General features: G+C 53.7%; 1 protein-coding gene across 1 annotated transcript in view; it reads right to left on the reverse strand.

Moving 5' to 3' along the window:
* The window catches only part of ABCA3 (ATP binding cassette subfamily A member 3), a 34,474-nt gene extending 16,915 nt beyond the window's left edge, over window positions 1–17,559 (reverse strand). The window contains exons 1-13 of the mRNA XM_055562151.1: window positions 17,448–17,559; window positions 16,424–16,729; window positions 15,247–15,317; window positions 14,805–15,069; window positions 13,741–13,868; window positions 12,919–13,084; window positions 9,578–9,837; window positions 7,429–7,545; window positions 7,066–7,186; window positions 5,278–5,451; window positions 3,059–3,240; window positions 1,044–1,187; window positions 433–562 (exon numbers count right to left, since the gene is read on the reverse strand). Of these exons, the coding sequence (XP_055418126.1) occupies window positions 433–562; window positions 1,044–1,187; window positions 3,059–3,240; window positions 5,278–5,451; window positions 7,066–7,186; window positions 7,429–7,545; window positions 9,578–9,837; window positions 12,919–13,084; window positions 13,741–13,868; window positions 14,805–15,069; window positions 15,247–15,300 (1,741 nt within the window). The 5' untranslated portion in view covers window positions 15,301–15,317; window positions 16,424–16,729; window positions 17,448–17,559. The remainder of the gene's footprint in view (window positions 1–432; window positions 563–1,043; window positions 1,188–3,058; window positions 3,241–5,277; window positions 5,452–7,065; window positions 7,187–7,428; window positions 7,546–9,577; window positions 9,838–12,918; window positions 13,085–13,740; window positions 13,869–14,804; window positions 15,070–15,246; window positions 15,318–16,423; window positions 16,730–17,447) is intronic.
* Between the last annotated feature and the right edge of the window lie 7,292 nt (window positions 17,560–24,851).

The raw sequence follows: 24,851 nt of genomic DNA on the forward strand, positions 1-24,851 counted from the left end.
TACCTGGGGGAGCGGGTCAGAGGGCAGTCCTAGGAACCCAGGAGAAGCAAAGCCCGGAGGATGGTTACTGCCCCATGACCTCCTGACCCTGTGGCCCGGTCCCCACAGGATCTTGATCCCGGGCACCTCGGCTTATTAGGGATGAGTGGCATGTCCCCCACACCCTTGGACCCCAAGTCCCAACTTGAGCCTGTGCTCAGGGAGGATGGGGCGACTGGCAGAGCTGGGCCGGCGTGTCCAGGACGGCTTTTAGGAGAGTGGGCACGGGACCCCCATCAGTGTGGGTGGAGCCCTTCCCTGTGGCCTAAGGGGCTCCCGCCCTGTCCCAGGGCCCCCACGGCTCCACAGCTCTCAGCGTGGACAGGACAGCCACCTAAGGACACGTGGCCGGCGGTCAGGGGTGGGGAGGGGGCGTGGTGGCCGGGTCCTCACCTGTGAGCATGGAGAGGGTGGTGGTCTTCCCTGCGCCGTTGTGGCCCAGCAGGACGGTGATCTGGCCCTCGTACAGGTTCAGGTTCAGGTCTCTGACAGCCGCCTTGCCCTTGTTCCCCACTCTGAACACCTGCAGGAGAGGCAGGGGCGACCCTGGGCATCAGGAGCCCCCTGGGCCCTCACCGCAGAGGCCCTCCATCTTACTCCCGTGGGAATCCCCGTCCACCCAAGGGTGTTGGGTGGAGATCATGCCCAGCGCACCGCAAGGCCAGAGTACTGACAGAAGACTCCTTCCTTCCTGCGGCTCCCGACCTGCCCCTCCCCAAGCCCCCAGCACCCAGCGTCTCGGCAGGACTAGAAGGTCTAGAAAACCAGGCATTGCATACAGCAAGCCCAGAGAGCGTCCACTGCCAAGCTGGTCAGAGGTTAAGGGGGGGCAACAGCAGGTCCTGACTCGATCCTGAGCCTCCACACTGGGCCCTGGGGCACAGCCTCGGTAGCCGGTGCCTGGGTGCCAGTCAGAGGGCAGCCCCAGGAACCCAGGAAAAGTGAGGCCCAGAGGATGGTTCCTGCCCTGTGATGCTGCGGTCTAGTCCCCACAGGCGTGGCACCTTGGACACATGCTTGATCTTGATCCCGGCCACCAGGTCCTCAGGCTCAGCTTCAAAGTACTCGGTCCTGAGCACCTTCTCAGGGTCGTCGTCCTCCTCCTCCTTCCCGAGCGCCGTCCTTGGGCGTCCGCACCAGTACGAGGGCTAGAACAGAAATCTCGATCAGCCTAGTCACGTCAGCTCATTTTTTCTTTGCCACACACAGAGCAACCACTGACCGACACGCTGGAGCTGCGAGCCTACCAGCCCCAGCCTCGCCCGCGAGGTGCTGCTGCAGAGAACGCACTGCAGAGAGTCCTGGGGTCGGACGGAGACCCCGCGCAGCTCCGCGCCCACTGCCGTGGGAAGTGCTGAGTCTGTTCCCTGTTCTGCCACAAGGGCTCACTGTGCACAGAGCTCAGAGGTGATAGGAGGAAAAGTAAACCAAGAAACTGAACACGAAGCCAGGTCAGAAAGCGGTCCTGCCCAGGGCGATGTGGGGAGGCCCGGCTACATCCTCTCGGGTGCTCGTGAAACAAACCAGACGGCCTCGGGCCGGCCTCCCTCCCACGGTCTGGCTCCCGCAGCGCAGGGGTCACTCGAGGGTGGCACATGGTTGGCACAGTGGTGTGGGCGGGGTCACAGGAGAGGTGAGCACAGGGCCCTGGAAGAAGCCCCCCAGGGGAAGCCCTGCTGGGGGAGAATATATCACCCACAGCTCCAGCCCCGCTCCCCGTGTACCCCAGAGCCAATGGGGCGGTTCCAACGTGTCATATTCCGTTGGTTTGGGGGGACACCTGTCTCTCATTGTAAGAGACTTTGAAATCAGAATGTGTCTTACAGATTACAGAAACCACTACACAGAACAATGGCCAGTATTTTTCTTTCTTGGTGTCAAAGTGATGGTGCCTCTAAGAATCAGGACCATCTTAGATTTGATGAAATAATGAGTGGACCCTGATGCTAGGAAAGACTGAAGGCAAAAGGAGAAGAGGGTGGCAGAGGATAAATGGTTGGATGGCATCACTGATTCAATGGACATGAACTTGGACAAACTCTAGGAGATAGTGAAGGACAGGGAAGCCTGGCGTGCTGCAGTCCATGGGGTCACAAAGAGCCAGACACGACTTAGCGACTGGACAACAATGACAAAGTGAATGGACACTTGATAAAGATTAGTTGAACCAAAGATAAACAATAAAGTGGCTCCTGGCTAACCTAGCTAATCAACAGGGAATTTGTTAACAATTTGGTGGTGCATGCATGAATACTGTATAGTCGTTAAAAAGTGAAGCTGGTTGAGAAAAATGCATGTTTGAATAGAAATATATTTACAAATACATTAAAAAATTATAAATATGCACAGATAAAATCTAAAAGTGTATTTGTAAATAGACCCATATGTATATGTACTTAAAATACCTAAGATGTACACTGGGCTTCCCTGGTGGCTTAGATGGTAAAGAATCCACCTGTAATGCAGGAGACCCGGGTTTGATCCCTGGGTTGGGAAGCTCCCCTGGAGAAGGGAATGGCTGCCCACTCCAGTATTTGGGCCTGGAGAATCCCATGGACAGAGGAGCCTGGGGGGCTAAAGTCCATGGGGTCACAAAGAGTTGGACACGACTGAGCGACTAAGACTTTATAAAACGTACCTAGAAAAAAAGAGCAAGTCTCAAGCATTTTTACATCATCCCCTTTTCTAAGAACAAACATATAGATGTCAGATAACATACACGCATGCCGCACACGCACAGGAAACCATCTGAAGAACTACACCCAGAGTGTCAGCGGTGTTCCTCTCTGGGTGGTGGGATTGTGCTGTTCACTCCAGCAACACGATCAGTTTTGCAAGAAGCTCTGTTACTTTGTGTGCATAAAACCCAACCAGATATTTTTTGAGGAAGGCGGCTTGGGTGGGGCTGTGTGCAGGCCCTGTGGCCAGCCGGCCAGTTCCAGCTCCTCCTCTCGGACCTGGGCATTGTAGGTCAGGGGATGGAAGGGCTTGGGGCACACAGGTGGCCATCAGAACTCACCAGGATGAAGAAGTACCAGGGCTGGGGCACGCCGAACTGGCCCGGGAGGACGGCCTCCACGTACCAGGCCACAAGCCCGTAGAGGACGGAGTCCAGCAGCAGCATGCCCAGCACCTGCCCGAAGGTGAAGTCGTCGTCCACATTGACGGGACTCAGGAGGTCTTGCCATTGGATGCCTGTGCCTGGAAGACACACCAGGAGACGGGCCTGACGCGGACCCGCAGGGCAGAGTCAGCGTGGCGGCCCCCCGCTCCCAGCAAACCCGACAGCTCTCCCCTGGCCTTTCAGACCAGAGCAGGTCCCTAGATCGGTGTCACAGAACCAGCAAAGCTCATGAACTGACTAGAGGGCCTCATGTTTGATTTGCGACATATACGTGTGCAAGCGCGTCCATCTACACAACACATCTATACACAGACACATGGACACATGTACACATACATGTATGAGGTGCATTTAATACAGGTCTTTTCAGAGAAGGGAAACATGTCAGTGCACATAAAGCTCTGTTTAGCGGTGCTCGTGGTGTCCCGTCTTCTCACTGGTTTGTAGCATCACCGTCCAAAGGATGCCTGGGGGTTTCTGTGTGGCTGACTCCAGGGCTCCTGGTGGAAATGGCTGGTCTCCAGCCTTGTGCTCTGTTAACTTCCAAACTACAAATTTGTCTGTTTTAGGAAAATTCAGTATAGAATTTTGAAAACAGCGCCATCTAGTTTGACTTCTCTTTGCAAATGTTCATTTTAAAGAGCATCTGAGCCCTGGAAGGTACTATGCATTAAAAAAAAAAAAATCCACAGTTTATCGCACACTACTGAACACAGAGAGACACATATATTTAAAAGTCCCCCGTGTCAGCTGAAGAAAAACATTCTAATGAAGGATAAAGCCACACTGAAGGTTCTCGTGGACATCCACGCCCTCCCTCCTTAGACCACAGCCAGTAAGCCATGAGAAGTAGGAATTGAGGCCTGGAAGAAACGCAGGCTTTGCGCCTGAAAGAGGATGTCTGTGTGGGGTGGGGCTGAGAAGTGGGGTTGTGTTTCCCCTCCTGCGAGCAGAGCAATGCCAGGTCTCCCAGGACGGACGCCAGCACAACACGGGCCATGCGGAAACCCATCCTGTCCCTCCTGCCTCTGCTTAGAGCCGAGGAAGCGGGAAGGCGGGCCACGTCTGGGTCCACGCGCCTCTTCAAGCCTTTCCGTGAGAGGGTCTGAGTGATGGGAACGATCAGGGCCTTCTCCTGAGAGGTGAGTGCTCTGCCACTAGAGATTTCCCAGCAGGTGTGGGGTGAAGGGTAAGACCAGGTGCACTTTCAGCCTTCAGAGGAGCCTTGACTCCACGTCAAGTGAAATCTGAGCAAAAACGGGAGCCCCCAGGCCAGCATCAGCCCAGCAGCGTTTATGACTGCCAAGACACTTTACACCTAAGCCTAGTGGAGCAGAGTGTAAAGAATCCGCCTGCAATGCAGCAGGCCAGGGTTCGATCCCTAGGTCAGGAAGGTCCCCTGGAGAAGGAAATGGCAACCCCCTCCAGTATTCTTGCCTAGAGAATTCCATGGACAGAGGAGCCTGGCGGGCTACAGTCCATGGGGTCGCAGAGTCAGACACGACTTAGCAACTAACACATGACATTTTACAGGTTAGGAAATGTCACAAAACCCGAGAAAGCCATGTCCTGGTGTGTCCCTTGTTCCTCTCTCAGGTTCCCTGTCTTCATTGCCAATCCCTGCAGGAGGTATCAGGGAAACAGGGGGAGGGGAGATGCTAATTCCACTGCTTTACCGAGAGCTGGGAGCTATTGAACTCACAGACTGAGACCCCAGGCCTAGGAACCCTAAACCCATGAGGCAGGCAGAGACTCAGAGGTGACCAGCCTGTGCCCCATGACCGGCAGATGTAGACTCTCACGTCCAGTGTCTTCCGACAGTGACAGCTGGTCCCAGGCAGGGCTTCGTGGGGAGCTCAGAGAAGGGAAGGCGGTGGCTGATGTCACGGTGGACACCCTGACTCTCTGTCCAGTCCGCCACATGTCTCTGATCTGCCTCCCTTGTGGCTCCGGCCCCTTCTCCCCTTCGTGAGGATGTGCCTTCCGGGTGCTTGGCTTGTGGAGCTGCACTGACGTGGCTGGAGCGAGCGTCTCGGGGCTGGAGGGCCCTCTGCTCAGACCCTCTTAGGGCAACTGAACCAGCAAGGGCAGCTATGAAAAGGGAGACTACTCACCTTTGGCTTCAAATTTCCCTATGAGCTGAGCTCCCATCGCCATGGCGACATTGGACAGGAGGCAGGAGAAGAGCTTCTGGCTCAGCGTCATCCAGTTGTACCGAGGAGCGACGAAGAAGTAGGGGATGTAGGAGAAGAAGTAGAGGAAGCCGCCAATGGCTGCTGCCATGTTGGCTGTGGATGGAGAGAGGGCAAGACGGGCGTGTGCACCCTCAGCACCCCCTGGGGCACCAAGGACCCGTCCCTCGTGCGAGCCACCCGACCCCAGCCTAACATTGGCTGGGGACCGAAGTTCAGTGCTGGGGGGACCCCACTCAGTCCACAGCCTCTTCCCTTGTCGGGATGCCTATGCCACAGGGAACACCACTCCACCTGGGGCGGCACGTGTCTGCCCCATCCCAGGGACCCCACCGTGACTGCTCCACCCTCTCTCACAGACCCGCCTCCAGCTGCCTTCACCTGACGTGACCAACTCTGAGCCCTGACCACCCACTGCGCACCCCCAGCCCCGCCCTGTCTCGTTCACTCATTCGGCCCACAGAGACTCATTGGACTCGATCAGTGCCAGGCCCTGGTCTAGGCACCAGGGAGGCAAAGCCCTCCACTTGGGGAGCTTAGGACCAGTGCGTACATAGCTGGTGGAACTGGGGGAGCTTAGGACCGGCGCGTACATGGCTGGTGGACAAGAAAGCCAGCAAGGCAGGGATGCTGGGTGGGCACAGCATGCGACGGGCAGGAAGCCGCTGACCCGGGACAAGATGCACTCTGGGCTGGGGGCTGAGACTGTAACCACATGGCCAAGGGAGGCCTGGATGGGAAGGTGACACGTGGGAAAGACCTGAAAGAGGCAAGTGTCTATGGGTGCTGGGTGGGGAGACAGGGGGCTTTAGTCCATGCAGTGACCCCCACAGACTCTGGCCTTAAGAGTTCTTTATGCCCTAAAGATCTGTTGAGGACATCAGGGGCTTCCCTGGTGGTCCAGCGGTTAGGAATCTGCCTGCCAATGCAGGGGACGCAGGTTCAATCCGTGGCTCAGGAAGATCCCACATGCCTCGAGATAACTAACCCCGTCCACCACAGCGACTGAGCCTGAGCTCTGGAGCCCGCGAGCCACAGCAAGAGAAGCCGCCACAAGGAGAAGCCTGCTCAGAACTAGACAAAGCCTCCGTGGAGCAGCAAAAAACCCAGTGCAACCAAAAACAACCAAATGAACAAAATCGGTTAAGGCAGTAAATTTATATGTATTTTACCACAATAATGAAAAAAAAAAAAAGAAGTTAGTTACAAGACATGAAGGGCAGCCTGAGAGGCTCCGAGTCAGGTTTAATAGGAGAGATGGGGGAATAACAGGGCGCAGATGATGAACTGAAATGAAGGTCTGAGATCCTCAGATCCAAACATCCACACAGAAAAACCAGACCTAGACCATCAGCAGCCTTCTTCCCAGCAATAAGGGAAGCCCCGTGGCCACAAGCTAATGTTATCAAAGTGCCAAGGAGATGCTTACACTCCAGCTAAAACAGCCTTCGGAAGTGAGGGCAAAACAGAGCTCTCTTGGGACACAGAAAGTCAAGGAGAATTAACCCCTTGCCGAGCTTCACTGAAAGAACTGTTCAAGGATGTATGCCAATACTTAGAAAGCTGAATGTGGAGGAGGCGCAGAGTAAAGAACACGTCGGCCCCTGGGTCGTTTCTGTTCAGATGCCCTCGGACCCCTGAGCCTCACTCATCCCAAGAGAAACACTGCCGTCTTCTGAGCTGGGGATCCCCTAAGACAGGACAACTCACCTTTGCTGAAGAAGGTGCTGACCATGAAGCTGAAGGAGATGGAGGAGACGGCAAAGCAGGCCAGGAAGACCAGCAGCAGCGTGGGGTCGCTGTGCGCCAGCACGGCTACGTCCTTCTTCACCTGCGCGGCAGGGGCAGCTGGTGGCGGGGGACAGGGACACAGGGCCACCTCCATGCCCTCTGTGGGGGCAGTCTCCACCATTGGAACTGGGACGGGCAGGAGGAGGTGCCACACAGCACTCCCTCCCACCAGGGCGGAGTCTTGGGGGTCTCCCTGGGGGTGCCACGGGTGTCTCTGCCCACCACCCCCCATCCTGGACGCCTTGCTTTTCACATCAGACTCCCTTCTGGGGCCGCGCTCACCTTGACGCAGAAGAGCAGGGTCATGAAGGAGACAGCAACGAGGAGGAGGAGGAAGAAGAGGAGGAACCACGCAGTCCAGAGCAGCCAGCTGCTGAGCCCCATCATACGCATGTACTCCTGGGGGTGCACAGGATCTGCTGCACTTGATCCACGCTGCCTCCCCGGGCCCCAGTGCACCCCCACCACGCCACGCCATGCCAGCCCTGGCCCATACAGCCATGCCCGCGGCCACACGGGGCTGATTTGGCTGAAACTAAGATTAAAAATCCTGCCCCTCAGCCCTGCCTGCTGCAGGTGCCCAGTGGGCCCACAGAGGGGGCGGACCCAGGCCCGTCTATCTGCACGGACTGCGCTGCTGTGGGGGAGGTGGGACCAGGGCCACCTCTCCTGGTGAAGTGTCTCTCCTGGGCCAGCAACCAAGCAAGGCTGATTTCCTGGCTTTCTACTCACAGTTTCAAATGGCGTGAAAAATGGGATGATTGGAACAGTGGCCACCCACACCCCCACCACTTGGGCTCAGTGATCATTCAGCGTCTGGTCATGCTGGGTCCATCTATGTTATCTGGGGGCGTGTACACATGCAAACACCTTCTCCTGAACTGTGTCCTCGTCCACAGCTGACTGCTTCAACACTGCACCATTATCTTAAAGTTATTTAGGCGCCAAGAGAACAGGACCCACTTCATGAGTTCCCTGAGCCCCTCATTTGCAGCAGTTTAAAAGCTCCAATAATCACAGAGTTGGCACTGCTGAGAATACTCTAAATGCCCTTCCACTGGCACTGCAAAAATTGTTAACGGGAGTGCCATGCTGTGCTTAGTCGCTCAGTCGTGTCTGACTCTTTGCAACCCAACCCCATGGACTGTAGCCCGCCAGGCTCCTCTGTCCATGGGGATTCTCCAGACCAGTATACTAGAGTGGGTAGCCATGCCCTCCTCCAGGGGATCGTCCCAACCCAGGGACTGAACCCAGGTCTCCCACATTGCAGGTGGATTCTTTACCTTCTGAGCCATCAGGGAAGCCCAAGAACACTGGAGTGGGTAGCCTACCCTTTTCCAGGGGATCTTCCCGACCCAGGAATCGAACTGGGATCTCCCACATTGCAGGTGTATTCTTTACCAGCTGAGCTAACAGGGAAGCCCCGCTAGAGGGAGAACTTCACGTAAATTCTGATGACTCTGGCAGAGTCAGTGCTGGGAGCTCGCAGGGGACGCAGCTGTGTCCAGGTGTCTGTAGCTACGTCACATCAGTGAGGTGCACTTCACACACCTCCCAGGCCCCCACAAATCTGCCCGGCAGCCGGACACTCCGGCCGCCCTTGATTACCCGCACAGTTAGCTTCCTGCTCGCCACGTAGGGGAACGTTGACCTACAATGTTGGGGAATGTTGACCTACATTCTCAACAGAAAGAGGATGCAAGCCACGCACATAATTCGGAATTTCAGCAGCTGCATCAAAAAAGTTTAAAGGGAGGGTTTCCTGGCAGCCCAGTGGCTCAGACTCTGTGCTCTCACTGTTGAGGGACTGAGTTCAATCCCTGGTCAGAAAACTAAGATCCTGCAAGCCGCCTGGCATGGTCAAAAAAAAAAAAGTTTAAAGCAACAAGTAAGATTAGCTTCAATGATGTGTTTTACTTAACCTGATGTATTCAGAACACTGTCTTTTCAATGTTCAGTCTTTAACATGAAAAGTAAAAAAGTGTTAGTTGTTCAGTCATGTCCGACTCTTTGCAACCCCATAGACGATAGCTCACCAGACTCCTCTGTCGATGGGATTCTCCAGGCAAGACTACTGGAGTGGGTAGCCATTCCCTTCTCCAGGGGATCTTCCCAACCCAGGGATCGAACCCAGGTCTCCTACATTGCAGGCAGATTCTTTCTTGTCTGAGCCATCAGGTTAAGTCTTTAGCGTACAGCATATGAACTACGGTGCTTTATCAGGGTGGTAAAAATCTGGATGGACCAGGCTTGATTTCAGAGAAGCCCAAGATGGGCTGAACCTCGTGGGCATCAGCCCCATACCCAGCTGCCCCGGTGACCTTAATGCCCAGCAACTGCCCAGGCCGGACAGCAGGACTAAGGACAGGACCGCTTGCAGCTGCACAGAACCGAAATCCAGGGTCCCTCCAGGCAGACACAGAAGGGTTACCTTCAGCTTCTTCTCCTTCTCCTGCACGATGGCCCGGATGATGCTGAGGGAGGTGTAGGTGAAACTCAGCATGAGCAGCAGTGGAAGCTGGTACTGGATGGCGACCAGGAAGGGGTCGGAGATGAAAGGTGGGTAAGGGAACCGCTTAGCGATCACCGTGAGCTTCTCAAACAGCTGGTGCGCGGAGGCGTTGGCGTGGTAATGCATGATGGCCCTGTCCACCGCGTGCTGCACGGCCAGGAAGCCCTCACGGATGTAACCTGCATGCAGGGGCAGAGGATGTTCTGGCTTGTGGGGGTGACACGCATGGGGGACGTCACATCCCGGTGCAGGTGCTCGGAGTGCTGTGGGCACCGAGCTGGTGACGGGCTGAGGTCTCCTGCAGGCCTGCCGTTCGCAGGGGCCGCTCACTCCTCTCTGGCTCCTGAGCCCTCCCTCGACCTTCCCAGCCATCCAGACAGCATCTCTCTGACCGGCCTCTGTGTCATCACATCTTTCTCTGTCTCTCCTCTGCCTCCCTTGCCTGCTTTTAAGGACCTACTGAGATAATATTTATAGACAATAGTCTTGCTCCCTTGAGACCAGCTGATCAGCAACATTCATTCCCATCTCACAGGGAGGGAGGATCCACAGACCAGAGGCCAGCACTACACAGCTCTGTGCGCTCAGTGATCCCTCTCTGCTGGCCCTGTCTGACTCCTCACAGGCGTCCGTGATAAAACTTTTACAATGAAAAAGAGAGGGACGATACATATTCCGGTCCAGAGCAAGGCCTGCTAGGGGCTGAGCCTATGGAAGTGCAGACACAGCCTCAGAAGGGCGGCCTGGGTCCCTGAGGTCCGAGCCCCGGGGGATGTGGGATGCAGGCCTGGGTGGCATGGGCACCCTTGTCCCTAAAATAGTGAGTGATATTTGGAACACCTAATGTCCTCTGACACCAAACTGCCAGCTGCCTCTAGAAAACAGAAAAGCAATTCTATGCCCACCCCCTGCACAAGACCATCACGTCTGCCATCTCCCTTGAGAGTAAGTGGTTTCATGGCTGCGATAACAGCAGGTGCCCAGTGAACGGTACCCCTCGCTGTGCGGGGTGGTGGTTTAGTTCTCGTCTTCACGAAGACCCTGCAAAATAGGCAACACTGTCCTCATGGGACACACAGGGCCACCGAGGCCCAGGTGTGGAGCCCCCGCACAGCAGGAGGGGCCACAGCCAAGATGAACCCTGGTCTCCTGGCTTGAAAGCCAGCGTCCCCCAGAAACACCCTGCCTGCCTCTTGCTCACATGTGATTCCCCCACGAGGCCATGCATGCTGCTGTGGGGTCTTCACCACCACAACCTCTGTGGTTGCTCAACACCGACAAGCAGCTACCCTCTGTGATCAATCATGGCCCCACAGCTGAAATTTTAATGATTGTAAATAATGCTGTAGGAAACATCTTTGTGTATCTGGATTTTCTCCTTTCAGGCTATTGCAGGGGCTGTGTCTTTATCAGGGATCAGGGGTCTAAGGTATGGACACTTGGGGGTGGGCTTGGGGACAACCCTGGCCTAACTCACGGCAGGGGGTGCGGTGCTGTGTGGCAGCTTCACGTCCTTTCCACGCCTCTCGGGATCTTCGTGGGTTTTTTAAGCTGATTTGGACTAAGGAGTCCTTTATGACACAGGAAACATTCACCCTTCATCATCTGCTGCAATGTTTTCCCAGTCTCTTGTTTTAAAATCATTGTTCCATCTTTTCCTTTTTTTTTTTTTTAAAGCAGATTTCAAGTTTGTACACAGTGAAATCTGTCATGCTTTTCCTTGGGGAACTGCTTCCTCTATTGCTTCCAAGCTTAGGAAATTTTCCCCACAAACAGGAGGGACAGTGCTGCCCTGGGTCACCGTGGCCAGGGTTTCCTGCCGCTGGCCATAGGCAGTGGGTGTGGCAGCTGACGTGGCTTCTCCTCACCACTCGAGGACCTGCCCGAGGCTCCAATGTGGGGCCTTATACGCTTCACCCTGACTTGCTTGTCCCAGCTCCACTTTCTGATTTAAACCTTTTTCCTGGAACTTTAGCCTGGTGACAGGGCGCTGGCCTCTGAAATGCATCTCCAGAGGCTGGCCACCTCCTGCAGTCCCGGCTCTGTCTAGGGACATTCCCGGGGTCTTTTCATCAGACTCTAACAAGTTCTGCCTCTTGCAGACCTAGGAATTCTACATTCTTTGAAACACCCAGGATGCTGCCTGAAGGTCTTGGCTTGAGGGCAAAGCCTAGTCCTGGAGCCCAGAAACTCAGTTTTAAGATGGGACCATGGTCAGAAGAGACAAACAAGCCAACTATACGCCAGAGTTCCACTGGATAGACCAATGCACGCCGTGACGGGACAACGAGCCGAGATCTGACTCCTGCAAACACTCCACTGACTCAATGAAATCGTGGACAATTACACAAGGACCACAGAGCTTACAAAGCCTATAAAACTGTACACAGAGAAGGGCAGGAGAGAAGGGAAATGCGGAACCTACCCCTAAAGACCCTGTGCAAATCGAAGCTCCTTAAAAACAGAAATATGAACGCCCACGTCTCCTGGAAACAGCCAGCCTTAGGTGTTTTTAAAGATTATTTTGGTCTCTCAGAATCCAGGCTTACTGGATGTCTTCCTTCTACTGCGTGTGTGCAAAGTCACTTCAGTCTTGCCTGACTCTTTGTGACTCCATGGACTATAGCCCGCCAGGCTCCTCTGTCCATGGGATTCTCCAGGCAAGAACACTGGAGTGGGTTGCCACGCCCTCCTGCAGGGGATCTTCCCAACCCAGGGATGGAACCCTAGTCTCTTATGTTACCTGCATTGGCAGGCGGGGTCTTTACCACTAGTGCCACCTGGGAAGCTCCCGTTCTTCTGCAAAGATCTAATACTCATAAAAAAAATCTTCCTCCAGGGCTTCCCTGGTGGCTCAGCGGTAAAGAATCCACCTGCCAATGCAGGAGACACAGGTTCGATCCCTGATCTGGGAAGATCTCATATGCCATGGAGGTACTAAGCGCAGGTACCACAACCACTGAGCCTGTGCTCTAGAGCCCAGAAGACACAAGTACTGAAGCCCGTGAGCCTAGAGCCTGTGCTCTGCAATAAGAGAAGCCACCGCAACGAGAAGCCTGGGCACCGCAAGGAAGAGTAGCTCCTGATTGCCGCAACTAGAGGAAGGACCACACGTCAACGAAGACCCAGCACAGCCATAACAAATAAATAAGATTATTAAAAAAACCTTCCTCCAAAGAAATGCAGAGTGGGTTCCCCCATGTGACTATCACCAGCCAGCACCCGGTGAGGGAAGGAGGCCCCTTGAAAGTGCTCCTCACCAGGTTCTCCGCCATCAGGGGACGTGGGCTCCCTGGGTCCTGGGTTTGGGAAGAGTGGAAAAAGGGAAGTGGTGTGCCATCCCTCTGTCTCTTTCAGGAAAAAGGAGCCTGTCTGAGTCCACATGTAGTTTCTTCGTGTGTAACTGAAGCGTAAGTGGTATTTCACCTGCAGAAGTAAAGAGAAAACCAAGCGTTGTGAGGGGTCTGGCCAGAGGAGCAAACATCCATGTCCAGTGTGGGGGCGCTGGGGGACCCTTGCTCCTGTGACCTCAGCACTACCCGCCCCCCAAGATCTGGGTCTCAGGAGGTGGGAGGGAGTGGTCCTGCTGGGGCACAGGGAGCCCGGGGGCATCTCTGCACCAGCCATCACCACCCTCCTCTGCGTCACCAACGGGAGCTCCATCTGTGATGCAGCACCGCTGACCAGCAGGCCTCCAGCGTAAGGCTGGGGATCCGACGGCTTCCCAGCCTTAATGCCGGCGGGGGAACCAGAAAACCTTTCTGTTTGTTTAAATGTGTGACTGAAGTTTTAATGGCACGTGGCACCAAGTTCCAAGTATCTGTGGCTTTCCTACTTGTCCTATTTGATTCTGTCCAGGGAGGTCAGTAATGCCTTTTACAGAACAACGGGACAGCGGGGCCACAGTGACAGTCCACAGCCACTGTCCTCAGGCAGGCGAGGCCTCTGAAACTTCTGGATGCAGGGGACAGTCACATTTGTTCCCAGGCAGGCAGAGCGTCTGAGGGTGGGGAGGGGGCCGTGACCACCAGCAGCCTGGCTCCTGGAAAAGCAGCTGGTCTCCCTGGGGCTGGGGTCCTCACCGCCAGCGGCAGGGGGTCCCGGCTGTGGTTGAAGGTGTGTTTGAACACCAGAGCGGCCAGCACGTTGGCAGAGTGGTTGTCGTATCTGATGTAGTCCTCGAAGTCCTTCTCAGAGGCGAAGCCGCGAGCTAAGGGGAGAAGGGGCGCCTGGAGTTGCCCAATCGCCTGCTCTGCTTGAAAAAACTGCACCTTCAGATCAAGGACTAAAACTCCCAAGTTTCTCTAGCGCTTTATAAACCTCTCCTAAGACTCCAGGAGGCTTTTGTTTCTGGCAGAGACGGGCCGCAGTGAAGACCAGCAGAACCTCACCATCCAAGCGGGTCCTGGGCTTCGGGAAGCTGAGAACCGGAGCTGGGCTGGCAGCAGCTCTGAGTGGTGACCGGCCCCTCTCTGGGGGTGGCTGCCCTGCCCTGGATTCTGCAGCCCACCTCAGTCTCTCTCTCAGAACCGTACGGTGGACTTTAAAAACCCAAGGGGGTGTGAACGTATAGTCTGTTCAGGGATCTCTCTCATCCAGACCCCATTTCACGTGAAGGATTTGACTCTTAATCCCCCAGGGAGGAAGCAGAACCCTTCCCCTAAGTGCTGGCTGCACTGGACTGTACAGATCAAGGGAGAGCGGTGCCCAAACCAAGGGCAAGAGAAAAGAGGAGATACTCTTGTTCTGAGAGCACAGATCTAATGAGGGCGGCTGCACGTTTCCTGGGGATGTCCCTCAGCGGGCTTCCTGCTGACCTTTGTCAGAGCTGCACGTGCAAAACCACATCCCAGGAGAGGTCCCTGGCACTGGGCACTGGAAACACGCCTCGCCCTCGTGACAAAGAACTTCGCTGGGGTACGTGGACGCCATCCCCACTCGAACAGCTGGGGGCTGCAAACCCTCATGACCCTGGTTCCTGCTACACCGAGACTCCACACGGCCGAGGGATTCGGGCAGTGCAGCCACGATGGGGGCGGCAGGGTCCACCCAGCCGCTGCCCGGCTCCTGCACCACCAGTCCTGCCCTGAGGCCCAAGCCTAGCAGCGCTACGGACCCCTGCCCCCCCGCGCCCCAGACACCACACCTCGCAGGTTGATCACCAGCGCCCTCCGCACGTTCTCCACCACTGTGCGCACCGCCTCACTTTGGGATGGGATGTAGGCCAGCTCCCAGGTGGCCCCCGGGGGAGGGAAGCTGAAGAAGAGGGGCAGCTCTCGGATGGACTGGCTGGGGTAGAGGGTGGCATTGGGCACGTTCTCTGACTGTATCTTCAGGCGGAGCCAGATCAGGATCCCAGAGAACAGCAGGGGCAGAAAGAGCTCCAAGAGGGTCACCAGCACTTTCCGCTTCTGGGGAGAGACGGGACCGCAGGGTGAGGGAGAGCACCAGAGCCCCTCCCACCGATGCCCCTCCACCAGGCCCCTCACAACCCCCTCAGCTGGAGGTGGAGGGCCCCGCAGCCCCTCCCACCGATGCCCCTCCACCAGGCCCCTTGCCCCCCACAGCACCCACAGAGCTGGGCCCACCTGCAGAGTATAGTTCTTCCAGAGCAGCAGCGCCAGCTGCCTGAGCACCGCCATCCTCGCTGGAGGGGCCGCTAGTCGTGGATCAAAGACAGGGTCAGGGTGTTGGTGAGACGAGAATGGTGTTGGCGGAAGGTGGGAGGTGGGGGGACAGTTGGTCCTGAGACACAGGCCCTCAGCACCTGTTTGTGTCCCAGCCTGACTCAGACCAGCTCCGGGAGGAGGGGGCGCCAGGTCTGTTCTGTCCTGCTGTGAGTTCCAGGAACACACGCCCTGTTAGGAAGCTGACTTAGTTTCTTTTCGAACCAGATGCACCGTGACCACCAGAGCGGCAATCGTGATGAATGCTATTCACATGTTCTCTGCAGTTGATATGAATGTGCTGTTTCTTTTTTTTTTTTTAATTTATGTGGATATGCCGGGTCTCAGTTGTGGCATATGGGATCTAGTTTCCTGACCAGGGATCGAACCTGGGCCCCCTGCATTGGGAATGCAGAGCCTTAGCCACCGGACTACCAAGGAAGTCCCTGAACGTGCAATTTCTTGGCCAAAACTCAGGCCGATGCAATCCCAGCCCTGACACTTTACTCTCCACCATCCTAGGACAGTAAAAGCAAAGTCGGCTCAGAGTCCTGGCTGTGGGCTGATGTCTGAGAGCTGGAGAGGGCTGTGGGAGAGCAGTGAGGGCCCTGACCCTGGAGCCGACACCACAGGACACACAAGTGGCCAGAGGGCGCGTGCTCTCCCGCCTGGAGCCCTAAGGACCAGTTTTTCCTGCTTTAACTGTGAGCAGTGGCCTGCGGGCCTCCACCTGACAACAGTGATCACTTTCCTCTAGAGAGAATCTACTCTAAGTCACTTGTGAAAGCTGATATTTTTTTAACTGGAGGATAACTGCCTTACAATGTCATGGTGCTTTCTGCTGAACAAAAACGTCAATCGGCCATAAGTATACCTATGTCCCCTCCGTCTCGAACCTCCTCCTACCCCAACTCATCCCACCCCGAATGTTCTAATTTAAATCCAGCACACGGAGCTGGGAGAATCTGATGCAAGATGGATCACCAAACACAGTGACAGCAGAAACAAGAACAGAGGCTTATCAAGCTGTCCCTGGATTGAGGGAAATCTGCCTTCTGAGACTGCAGTGTGAGAAGCAGAGACATGGAACCACACTAACCTCTAGAGAAGGAGAGGGTCGGAGGAGCTCAGGAAGGCCCCAGGGCGCCCACGGCTAGAAGCACGTGGTTCCAGAAGCCGTGGGCATGAAGGCCGAGGCTGGAGCTAAGGTGGGTGGTGAGGCCAGCAGAGCAGGGCGACCCGAGAGCTCCTGGTCACCGTCCACGCCAAGGACACAGCTGGAGCGCAGAGGGACCCTTCACAGCTCCAGGTCCTGCCTGTGGGGCAACCTGAGAGCTCCTGGTCACCGTCTTCGCCAAGGATGCAGCTGGAGCGCAGAGGGGCCCTTCACAGCTCCAGGTCCTGCCTGTGGGGAGAAGTGCCCATGACTCACAGGAAGAGTCCTGGGTGTGACCAGCCAGCCCCACACTCACACGGACCCAACACTGCCCATCAGGTGGGTCAGGACGTGAGGGAGACTCGGACAAATGGCTGGAAAATCCTTCCCTAGTTAACCCACTCCAACACTACAGCCCAGAGAACCCACCTCCAGACCCAGTGCTCACAGAGCGAGAGCTCGTTTGTTTTCTGAAACAGCCAGTTTTACTTCAGTCTCTAGTTAGTTGAAAATCATTTTCAGGAAAGCTCATTTTTAAATTAAACTCTTGCTTTAAAAAAAAAATGTGGCTGTCCATATCTGTCTAATGGTAGTTTCTCAAAATGTATGCTTTAAAGGGCACTCAATAAATATTAATAGAAAACACAACTGCGAGAAGTTATTTACAAATTAACTTAAAATTCGGCTTTTCATTAACCGCACAGTTAAAATGCGAAGTGATTAAAGCTAAGATAGTATGAAGTGCTATTAAGCAGCAACTTAGTAAGTCATCCGAATTCTTTTAGAATTAACAAGCTGGAAAACCTGTCTTAAGAGAAATCATAGACCATTGATAAAAGAGTAGTTGTGTAGTGTTAACCCACGAAGGCCTGTGGTCTATGAACAGTTTCAAGAACTGGTTCAGGCTAAGCTGGGGAAGGGGTGCCTCCAGAGGGGCTGGTCATCCGCACGGCTGGCTGATGGGCACCTGGTGAGGCCAAGACGATCGCTCCTTGACCAAGAGCGGAGGGTGAAAAGGTCACAGTTCCAAGATGTCTTCTGGACAGAGGAGTCAACGACTTCCTTTTCTGGAAAGGTCTGGCCAAGAAAGGACATGTCCCCAGGCTTAATCCCACCTCTCCAGGCACAGGGGGGCTGGGAAGGCAGAGAGACAGCCCGTCCAGCTTCCCATGAGCACAACCCCGGACAGCGGTGCCGGGGAACTGACCTGAGTCCCGGCAGCGGCTCCTGGCTGAGGCCGTCCTTTGGGGCTATGGGAGGTCTGGCTGGGAGGAGGTGGCCCTGCGCGGACGGCTCTGGGGTGGGGCTGGCAGGCCTCTGGAGTGCAGGGGGCTGACCTTGGAGCTCGGGAGCACGGACGCCTCATGGGACATCGGGAGGGGCCCGGGGCTCGCTGGCATGACGCTCCGGCACCTTTGGGCAAATGGCGGGGGGGGGGGTGGCATCAGGGCATAATTCAAAAAATAAAAAAATAATCGTAAAACATCTCTCACTGAGTTAGAAAATCAAAGTGCAAAAGAGATCGCAAGCAGGTTTAGTTCAGCAGAACCAAATACTATCAAAGAAACTTGGATTCCCGGAAACCAAGAACTCTGGAGAGGCACTGTGTTCTCTCTCCCAGTGCCACAAACTATGAGAGACTTTCCTTTCCTATTCTTTTATATTTCAGAACTTCCTAACCCAGCCCTGGCTCTGGTACCCTCCTCCTTTCTCAGATAAGGAGGAAGTGACTGTCCCAGGATCCCACCCTCCCGGTCTGTTTTTACCACGGAACCCCTACAGTCCTATGTACCCTAAAAGCAGCAAACACCACTATAAAATCTGTACATATTTCCCCCAGAACTTAACACTAGAAATCAAAAAGAAGGCATATCCCTGGAGCCTCACTACCATACATCGTATGTATTTCTTTTTTTAATTAATATATTTGGCTGTACTGGGTCTTAGCTGCAGCACGCGGGATCTTTTTTAGTTTTAGCCGTGGGATCTAGCACCCTGACCAGGTACCGAACCTGGTCCCCCTGCGTTGGGAGCGCAGAGTCCTAGCCACTGGACCACCAGGGGAGTCCCATCGTATGTATTTCTGTCTCCCCACATGGCTCTGCGCCAGCCTGGCTCTATATGAAGTCTCCCTGAATGCCACACCAGTGGTCTGCTCTGTCTGAGTGCAAAAGGAATTTAAAGCAGGAGATTCCCAGAATTACAAAATCTGGGAAGCTTTCTGGTTATGAAAGCAAATGTACACGAGGAAAGGAAGTTCAAGTTCCTCAAAACACTTGAGGCCTCGGCACTCAGAGTCTCCCAGAAGTGGCGGCGGGGTGCTGGGGGGGATGGCGCTGGGATCCAGAACCAGCCCAGGTGGGTCCACTCCAGGCTCTGCCCGCAGAGCCCCTCAAGAACATCTGAGGACTTCTCACTGGGCTCACTTCACACCTCCCGGGACGGAGCCAGCAAAGGAAGGGAAAGCTCTTTCTACCACGGAAAGGCTTGTTTGCTTACTGTTAAAACATTAAACATTACACAAATCATTGACTATTTCAGTGTTTGCTTTTCAGGTGAGCAGTTGAGCTGGTTCAGAGTGAGTGCAGCCGTGGGCTGCTCACTCCTGAGCATGCTCTCGAGGGTGCACCAGGTCCCTCTGAAAACCATGCTCCCAGTTTGGGAGCACCGTGTCGGGTGCGTGCCAGCACGTGCTGAGTCCCGATACTTCCCTTCCTGATTTGGGGACTTTTTCACTATGGGCTTGAATATGTCCTCCAGTTTCTATGCACCCAAGCAAAAGAAGCTTTTATCTCTGCATACACAGAACAGAATGGTGGGAAGTATTCTTGCCTGGGAAATCCCACGGATGGAGGAGCCTGGCAGGCTACAGTCCATGGAGTCATGAAGAGTCAGACACAACTTAGCCACTAAACAACAACAAAACACTTCTGGAAAAGGTTACTGCCAAGCGGGCCTCAAGGCCAGCAAGAAGTGGACAGGCCCCTGGGGCCCGGCACATAGCGTTCCATCACATGTTCTGATATGTCCCAAGCTTGGCACCTCTCTTTCCACAGAAGCCAAGTCTGCACAGGCGTGGAGGGAGGCATGGTTGGGTGGGAGGGGTCTCAGCAAGGCCAAGGTGTGAGATCCCCCCATCATGGAGAGCTGACAATCACAGCTCTCCCCTCTTGAACACAGATGCAGAATAGAGAGGGATGGCCTTGTTGGTGACGTTGGCTGGGTCTTGGCGCTTTTCCTGAGGACCAAGGTGGGCAAGGGCCCATCTCAGCTGGGAAAGCATTTCCTGATGGACACAGGGAGCCCACAACAGTCAGCGGTTTTAAGCCTATGTGTGTACCCACTGAAGAAGGCACGAGAGTACTTAATCGTGTGCTGGCGGAGCCTGAGGCCTTGCAGGATATACAAAGCAAAAAAGCATTTACTCATGCAGCAAACACTTGCTAAGTGCTTATGTGTGGTGAGCACTTACATCAGGTACTAAGGATTCGGAAATGAAATTCAGTGTTCTTAATCCAAGGAGTTCACAGTCTGCAAATGCTCGCATGGACTGTAATCGCTACGTGCTGAGTTGCTTCAGACTGTGTTCTGAAAAGTTGTGTTCAACTCTTTTGCAGCCCCATGGAGTATATATAGCCCACCAGGTCCCTCTGTCCATGGAATTTTCCAGGCAAGAATATTGAAGTGGGTTGCCATGCCCTCCTCCAGGGGATCTTCCCAACCCAGGGATAGAACCCACATCTCTTGCATCTCCTGCATTGGCAGGCAGGTTCTTTACCACTAGCGCCACCTGTGATTGCTACAGATGAAGCCATATGAAGCATCACGTGATTCTGGAGGAGCTCCGGATTCTGTGTGTATGTGTGTGGCTGTGTGTGTGTGTGTGTGTGTGTGAGAGTGTGTATGTGTGGCTCTGGGAAGGCTCTCAGGAGATTACACAGAAGACCAGCATCGGGTTTTTTTTTTCCTTGGAGTGGGGAGGGCATTCTGGATTTTGTGTGTGCATGTGTATGTGTGAGTGAGTGTGTGTGAGTGTGTGGCTCTGGGAAGGCTTGCAGGAGGTTATACAGGAGACCAGTTTCCTTGGGGTGGGGAGGGCATTATAGGATTCTGGAGAAATTAAAGAGTGTGTGTGGGGAACAGACGGAGAAGGCAATGGCACCCCACTCCAGTACTCTTGCCTGGAAAATCCCATGGACGGAGGAACCTGGTAGGCTGCAGTCCATGGGGTCACTAGGAGTCGGACACGACTGAGCGATTTCCCTTTCACTTTCCACTTTCATGCATTGGAGAAGGAAATGGCAACCCACTCCAGTGTTCTTGCCTGGAGAATCCCAGGGCCAGAGGAGCCTGGTGGGCTGCTGTCTATGGGGTCGCACAGAATCGGACACGACTGAAGTGACTTAGCAGCAGCAGCAGCAGCAGTGGGGAACAGAAAGTAACTCTGAGTGGCGGGGGAGGAGTGGCAGGGACTGAACCAGGAAGGGGAGTCAACCAGGGCCTTGGGACTCTCTGCCAGGAAGGGAACTGGGGTGGAACCTGGGTGGGGGTGGAGAGCAGGTAGAGGGGTATTCAGAAGTGCTGTAATTCTGCTCGAGGGTGTTCTGTTTTGCTTAATCTTTTACCCAGTACATGATCTTTTAAATTGTGAAAATATCTGATTCAGTGGATTCCACAGGTGAATGTCCCAATATGAACAAGCAACATAAAAAAATCAGGCTGAAAACAGTAGGCATATGTATAGAGGATGGTTCCCACAGTGAGCCCCAGTGCTGGTCTTCAAGCGCGATGGGAAAGACAATCTGGAGTAAAGGAATGGCGAGAAATTCTACTTTAGAAATGAGGGAAAATTTGGTTTTACTAATATTTAATACAGGGATGCACCCCGGCACTCTTGCTGGTCTGCGTGTCAGCGGCTGCGGCTCCCTGATGGAAGAGGGGCTCCGTCATCACTCTGTGACACGTGGGTGATGATGGGCCCTGGCCCGCTGGCCTACTTGACGTCTCTCAGGTGTGTTGGAGTTTACACACTTTGGGATATTGTGGCTTTAAGCAGACCCTTAAAGAGCCAAAGCTTTATGATACTTTGCAGTGATTTGGTGAGCGTCTATCGTGAGCACTTAGAACTTAAGAAGGAAATATACATTTTCTTTCATGAGAAGTTTCAAACCTGGAAATCTTTTTCTTTTTTCTCTAGTGACAAATGAGTGCAGCAGACTGTCAGTTAGCTTACTGGTTTTAAGTCAATGCGCTCAAATCTACCCCTTCAAGGAAAAGGTGAAAATGCGTGAGTTCCAGTTTTTCAAAATAACCTGTGCCGAGAACAGAGCATTTATGAACACAGAGTCTGGGGATGTTTACATCAGCGCGTGACAGTATTGCCACAGATGCGGCAAGAGCACCATTACGTAAACACTTGCACCTGAACAGCAAAAGCTTTGGGAACCAGAACGTCTACCCCACACCTGAGAGCCCCTGAACACTCAGCAGCCCAGATTCATCAAGAGCTCTGGCACAATTGGTGGCTGGGATTGACAAATAAGTATCAGGCGCACAGCACAGTCTGCATGCCTTCCTGAAGTTCACTGTGGACCGCTAGAAAACCAGGAACTGACAGAGAACTCAGAACCAGACTTGCAGATGCTGGGCTCAGGCCTCACCAAGAGTTCATAAATGGGATGTAGACTTGATCACCTGGCTCTCTTTTAAGAACAGCACACATTTGTGCAATAGATTTCGCGCTATTGAAAAAATTAATCATGTTCACTTTGCCTCTATGGTTCTATGGACATGGTTCTATGTCCATGATAGACATGGACATGATAGACATGGTTCTATGTCCAGGACAGTAGCATATGGCTATCTTTAAAAATTTTACTTATTTACCTATTTTTTGGCTCTGCTACTGCACAGCATGTGGGATCTCAGTTCCTTGACAAGGGATCGAACTCATGACCCTGTGCAGTCTTAACCACTGAATCACTGGGGAAGTGACCACATGGCTATCTTTTCTAATAAATGTATTAGAAATGTTTTATTTTCTAATAAAATACATGGTGGTGCATGATCCAGTTCTTTTACATATAGCAGTTCCCCAGAAAAGAGCTTCTGGACAACTTATTCACACAACTGGCCCTTCTGTGGATAAGGTAGGAACAAATCTACAAGACGTGGTCTCGGCCCCAGGGCCCTGTAAGGCCAGGTTCAAGGCCATGCTTCAGGGACATGGTCATCTGGAGGCCCGGATGGAGACCTAGTTGGTGAGTCTCACACTCAGTGCCATGATCTGTGGTGGTGGGCTCCTCAGAACCACATGGCTCTGAGTTTGCACTGAAGCTCCCAGCAACAGGTGATGGGGTATATTTTTAAACCAAAGGTGTGGCCCAGAGGAGGCTACAAGGAGAGAGTTCCACAAAGTCTGTGCCACCTTGGCTGCAGCCTCAGTCCGCTTTGCCGTCCCACTAGCCTTCTGCCTCTCGAGGTGCAGGAAACGAGGTAACGAGGCAATTGAGCATCCCTAGAGAGAGGTAACCATGGATCTTCTGTAACAAGCAAGGCAGCAAGCTCATTAGCTCCTGCAACAGTGCCTCTCTGCCCATCGACTCCAGATCTCTCCAAATGTGGCGGACGACTCAGCAAGGCCGGGGGACAGGCACTGCCCAAGTCTCCCAGGACAGGGATGGACATCGCCTAACACTTTCCTGGGGGTAGGGCATAGGCCTGCTGTGATTTTTGTCGGCTTGGAGTATCATCCACTATTCCAGCCTCTGCTTTCCGAAATCCTTCCTATTATTTCCCAGTCTAGTCCTCGCCCCTTCATGCAGCCACCACTGACAACCCTGACTGGTTTGGGGGTTCATCTTGGCTGCATGATGGAATTTTCTGGAGTGCTTTAAGATGGAAACTGATACCTGAGGCCCACCCCTGGAGATTCTGGGCTGTGGTGTGGGCCTGGGACTCTTTTCCTGGGCGATTCTAACCTGCAGCCAGGGTTGAGACCTTCTGTTCTTATCAAAAGCCATCCCTCCACCTCTGCACACTTGCAGCAGCTTTTCTGGATATCCTGTGTGGCACTTATCTCATTCTGTATGAGGTCAGTTATTTGGGAATAACTAATTTCTTTAGCTCTATCCCAAGGTCCCCAGTCATGCACAGAGTCTTGCCTATCACTCTCCCCAGAGTTCTAGACTGCTTTGCTCCCCCCACACCCCCAAAAGCTTCAAGAGCAGAGGAGTCTACTGTTATTTCAGGAAGTAGGGCTGGAGAAGAAACTGCCAATTAGGGAGTCTTACCTGGGCCTTCCCAGTTGAGACTAACTGAAAACAAGTTCCCATGAGACTTCCTGGCATATACACTGTGGAAAGCTAGTGACTTAAAAAAATAAAACAACGTGAACTCCCTGTCTTGTTCCAAAATGCTGTTTCATCAGAAAGGTGATCGATAACCTTAGAGAAGGGATGATGTCATCCTATTTGTTGAACATAGTAAGCAACTGTTCAATTAAAAAAAAAACAACACCCTGAGAAGTTAAAAAAGGTAGAGGAGATTCCCATGGCATCAGTTTTTACCTGTTTTCCCTTTCTTTTACTTTTCCAACGACCTTAACTTTTTAAAGGAAAACATACTTAATCTTAAAAAAAGCAGCATCAAAGTGTTTTGAATCAAATGATGCATGTGCTCAGGAGAAAAAGAGCCTAACTTCCACCTGCATCTCGCCTGCCTGGGTCTCCACACTGCTCCGAGGTCTCATCCACTCTTTCAACAAGCGTTCCTGGAGTGCCTGACATGTGCCAAAGTGCTGGCTATGTGCTAGGAGCGCAAGCCTTAACAAGAGCCATTCCGTGCCTTCAGGGAGCTCACAGCTCAGGAGGCAGAGGGGCAAGCAAACAGAAATAACCCTAGCAGGTAACTGTCTTTAATCAGGCAAAGTCCCAGGAAGTGGGGAGGGGCATTCATTCGAGGGACAAATATGCACCAGGATGCAACCCAAGCCTTCTTTTAGGAGACGGCCCCTGCCCTCATGAAGCTTACAGTCTACTCCAGGAAAGAGAGGATACCTAGGTAAACACAAATTCATACCAAATACAGACTGACCATGGGCACCGAGGCTGTTGCAGGCCCTTCCACCTAGACCAGGAGGTCCTCTTCCTTCGGTTCCCCACACAACTCCCACCACTAACAGTGGACCACTGGACCCCCACCCTGAGGCTTATGAGAAGGAGGGTTTGAGAGCAGGGCGGACTCCGATACGAAAATGCATTCCCACCCACACTGGGAATCTCTGCACCGAGAGATGAGCCAGCAGCATCCTTGGCGGCCCTGCCTCGGCTCCCCCGCCAGGGATGCTGCATGGCTTTAGCAGCAAGTGCTC

The sequence above is a fragment of the Bubalus kerabau genome, chromosome 23, assembly GCF_029407905.1.
Source record: "Bubalus kerabau isolate K-KA32 ecotype Philippines breed swamp buffalo chromosome 23, PCC_UOA_SB_1v2, whole genome shotgun sequence".
NCBI classification, from domain to species: domain Eukaryota; kingdom Metazoa; phylum Chordata; class Mammalia; order Artiodactyla; family Bovidae; genus Bubalus; species Bubalus kerabau.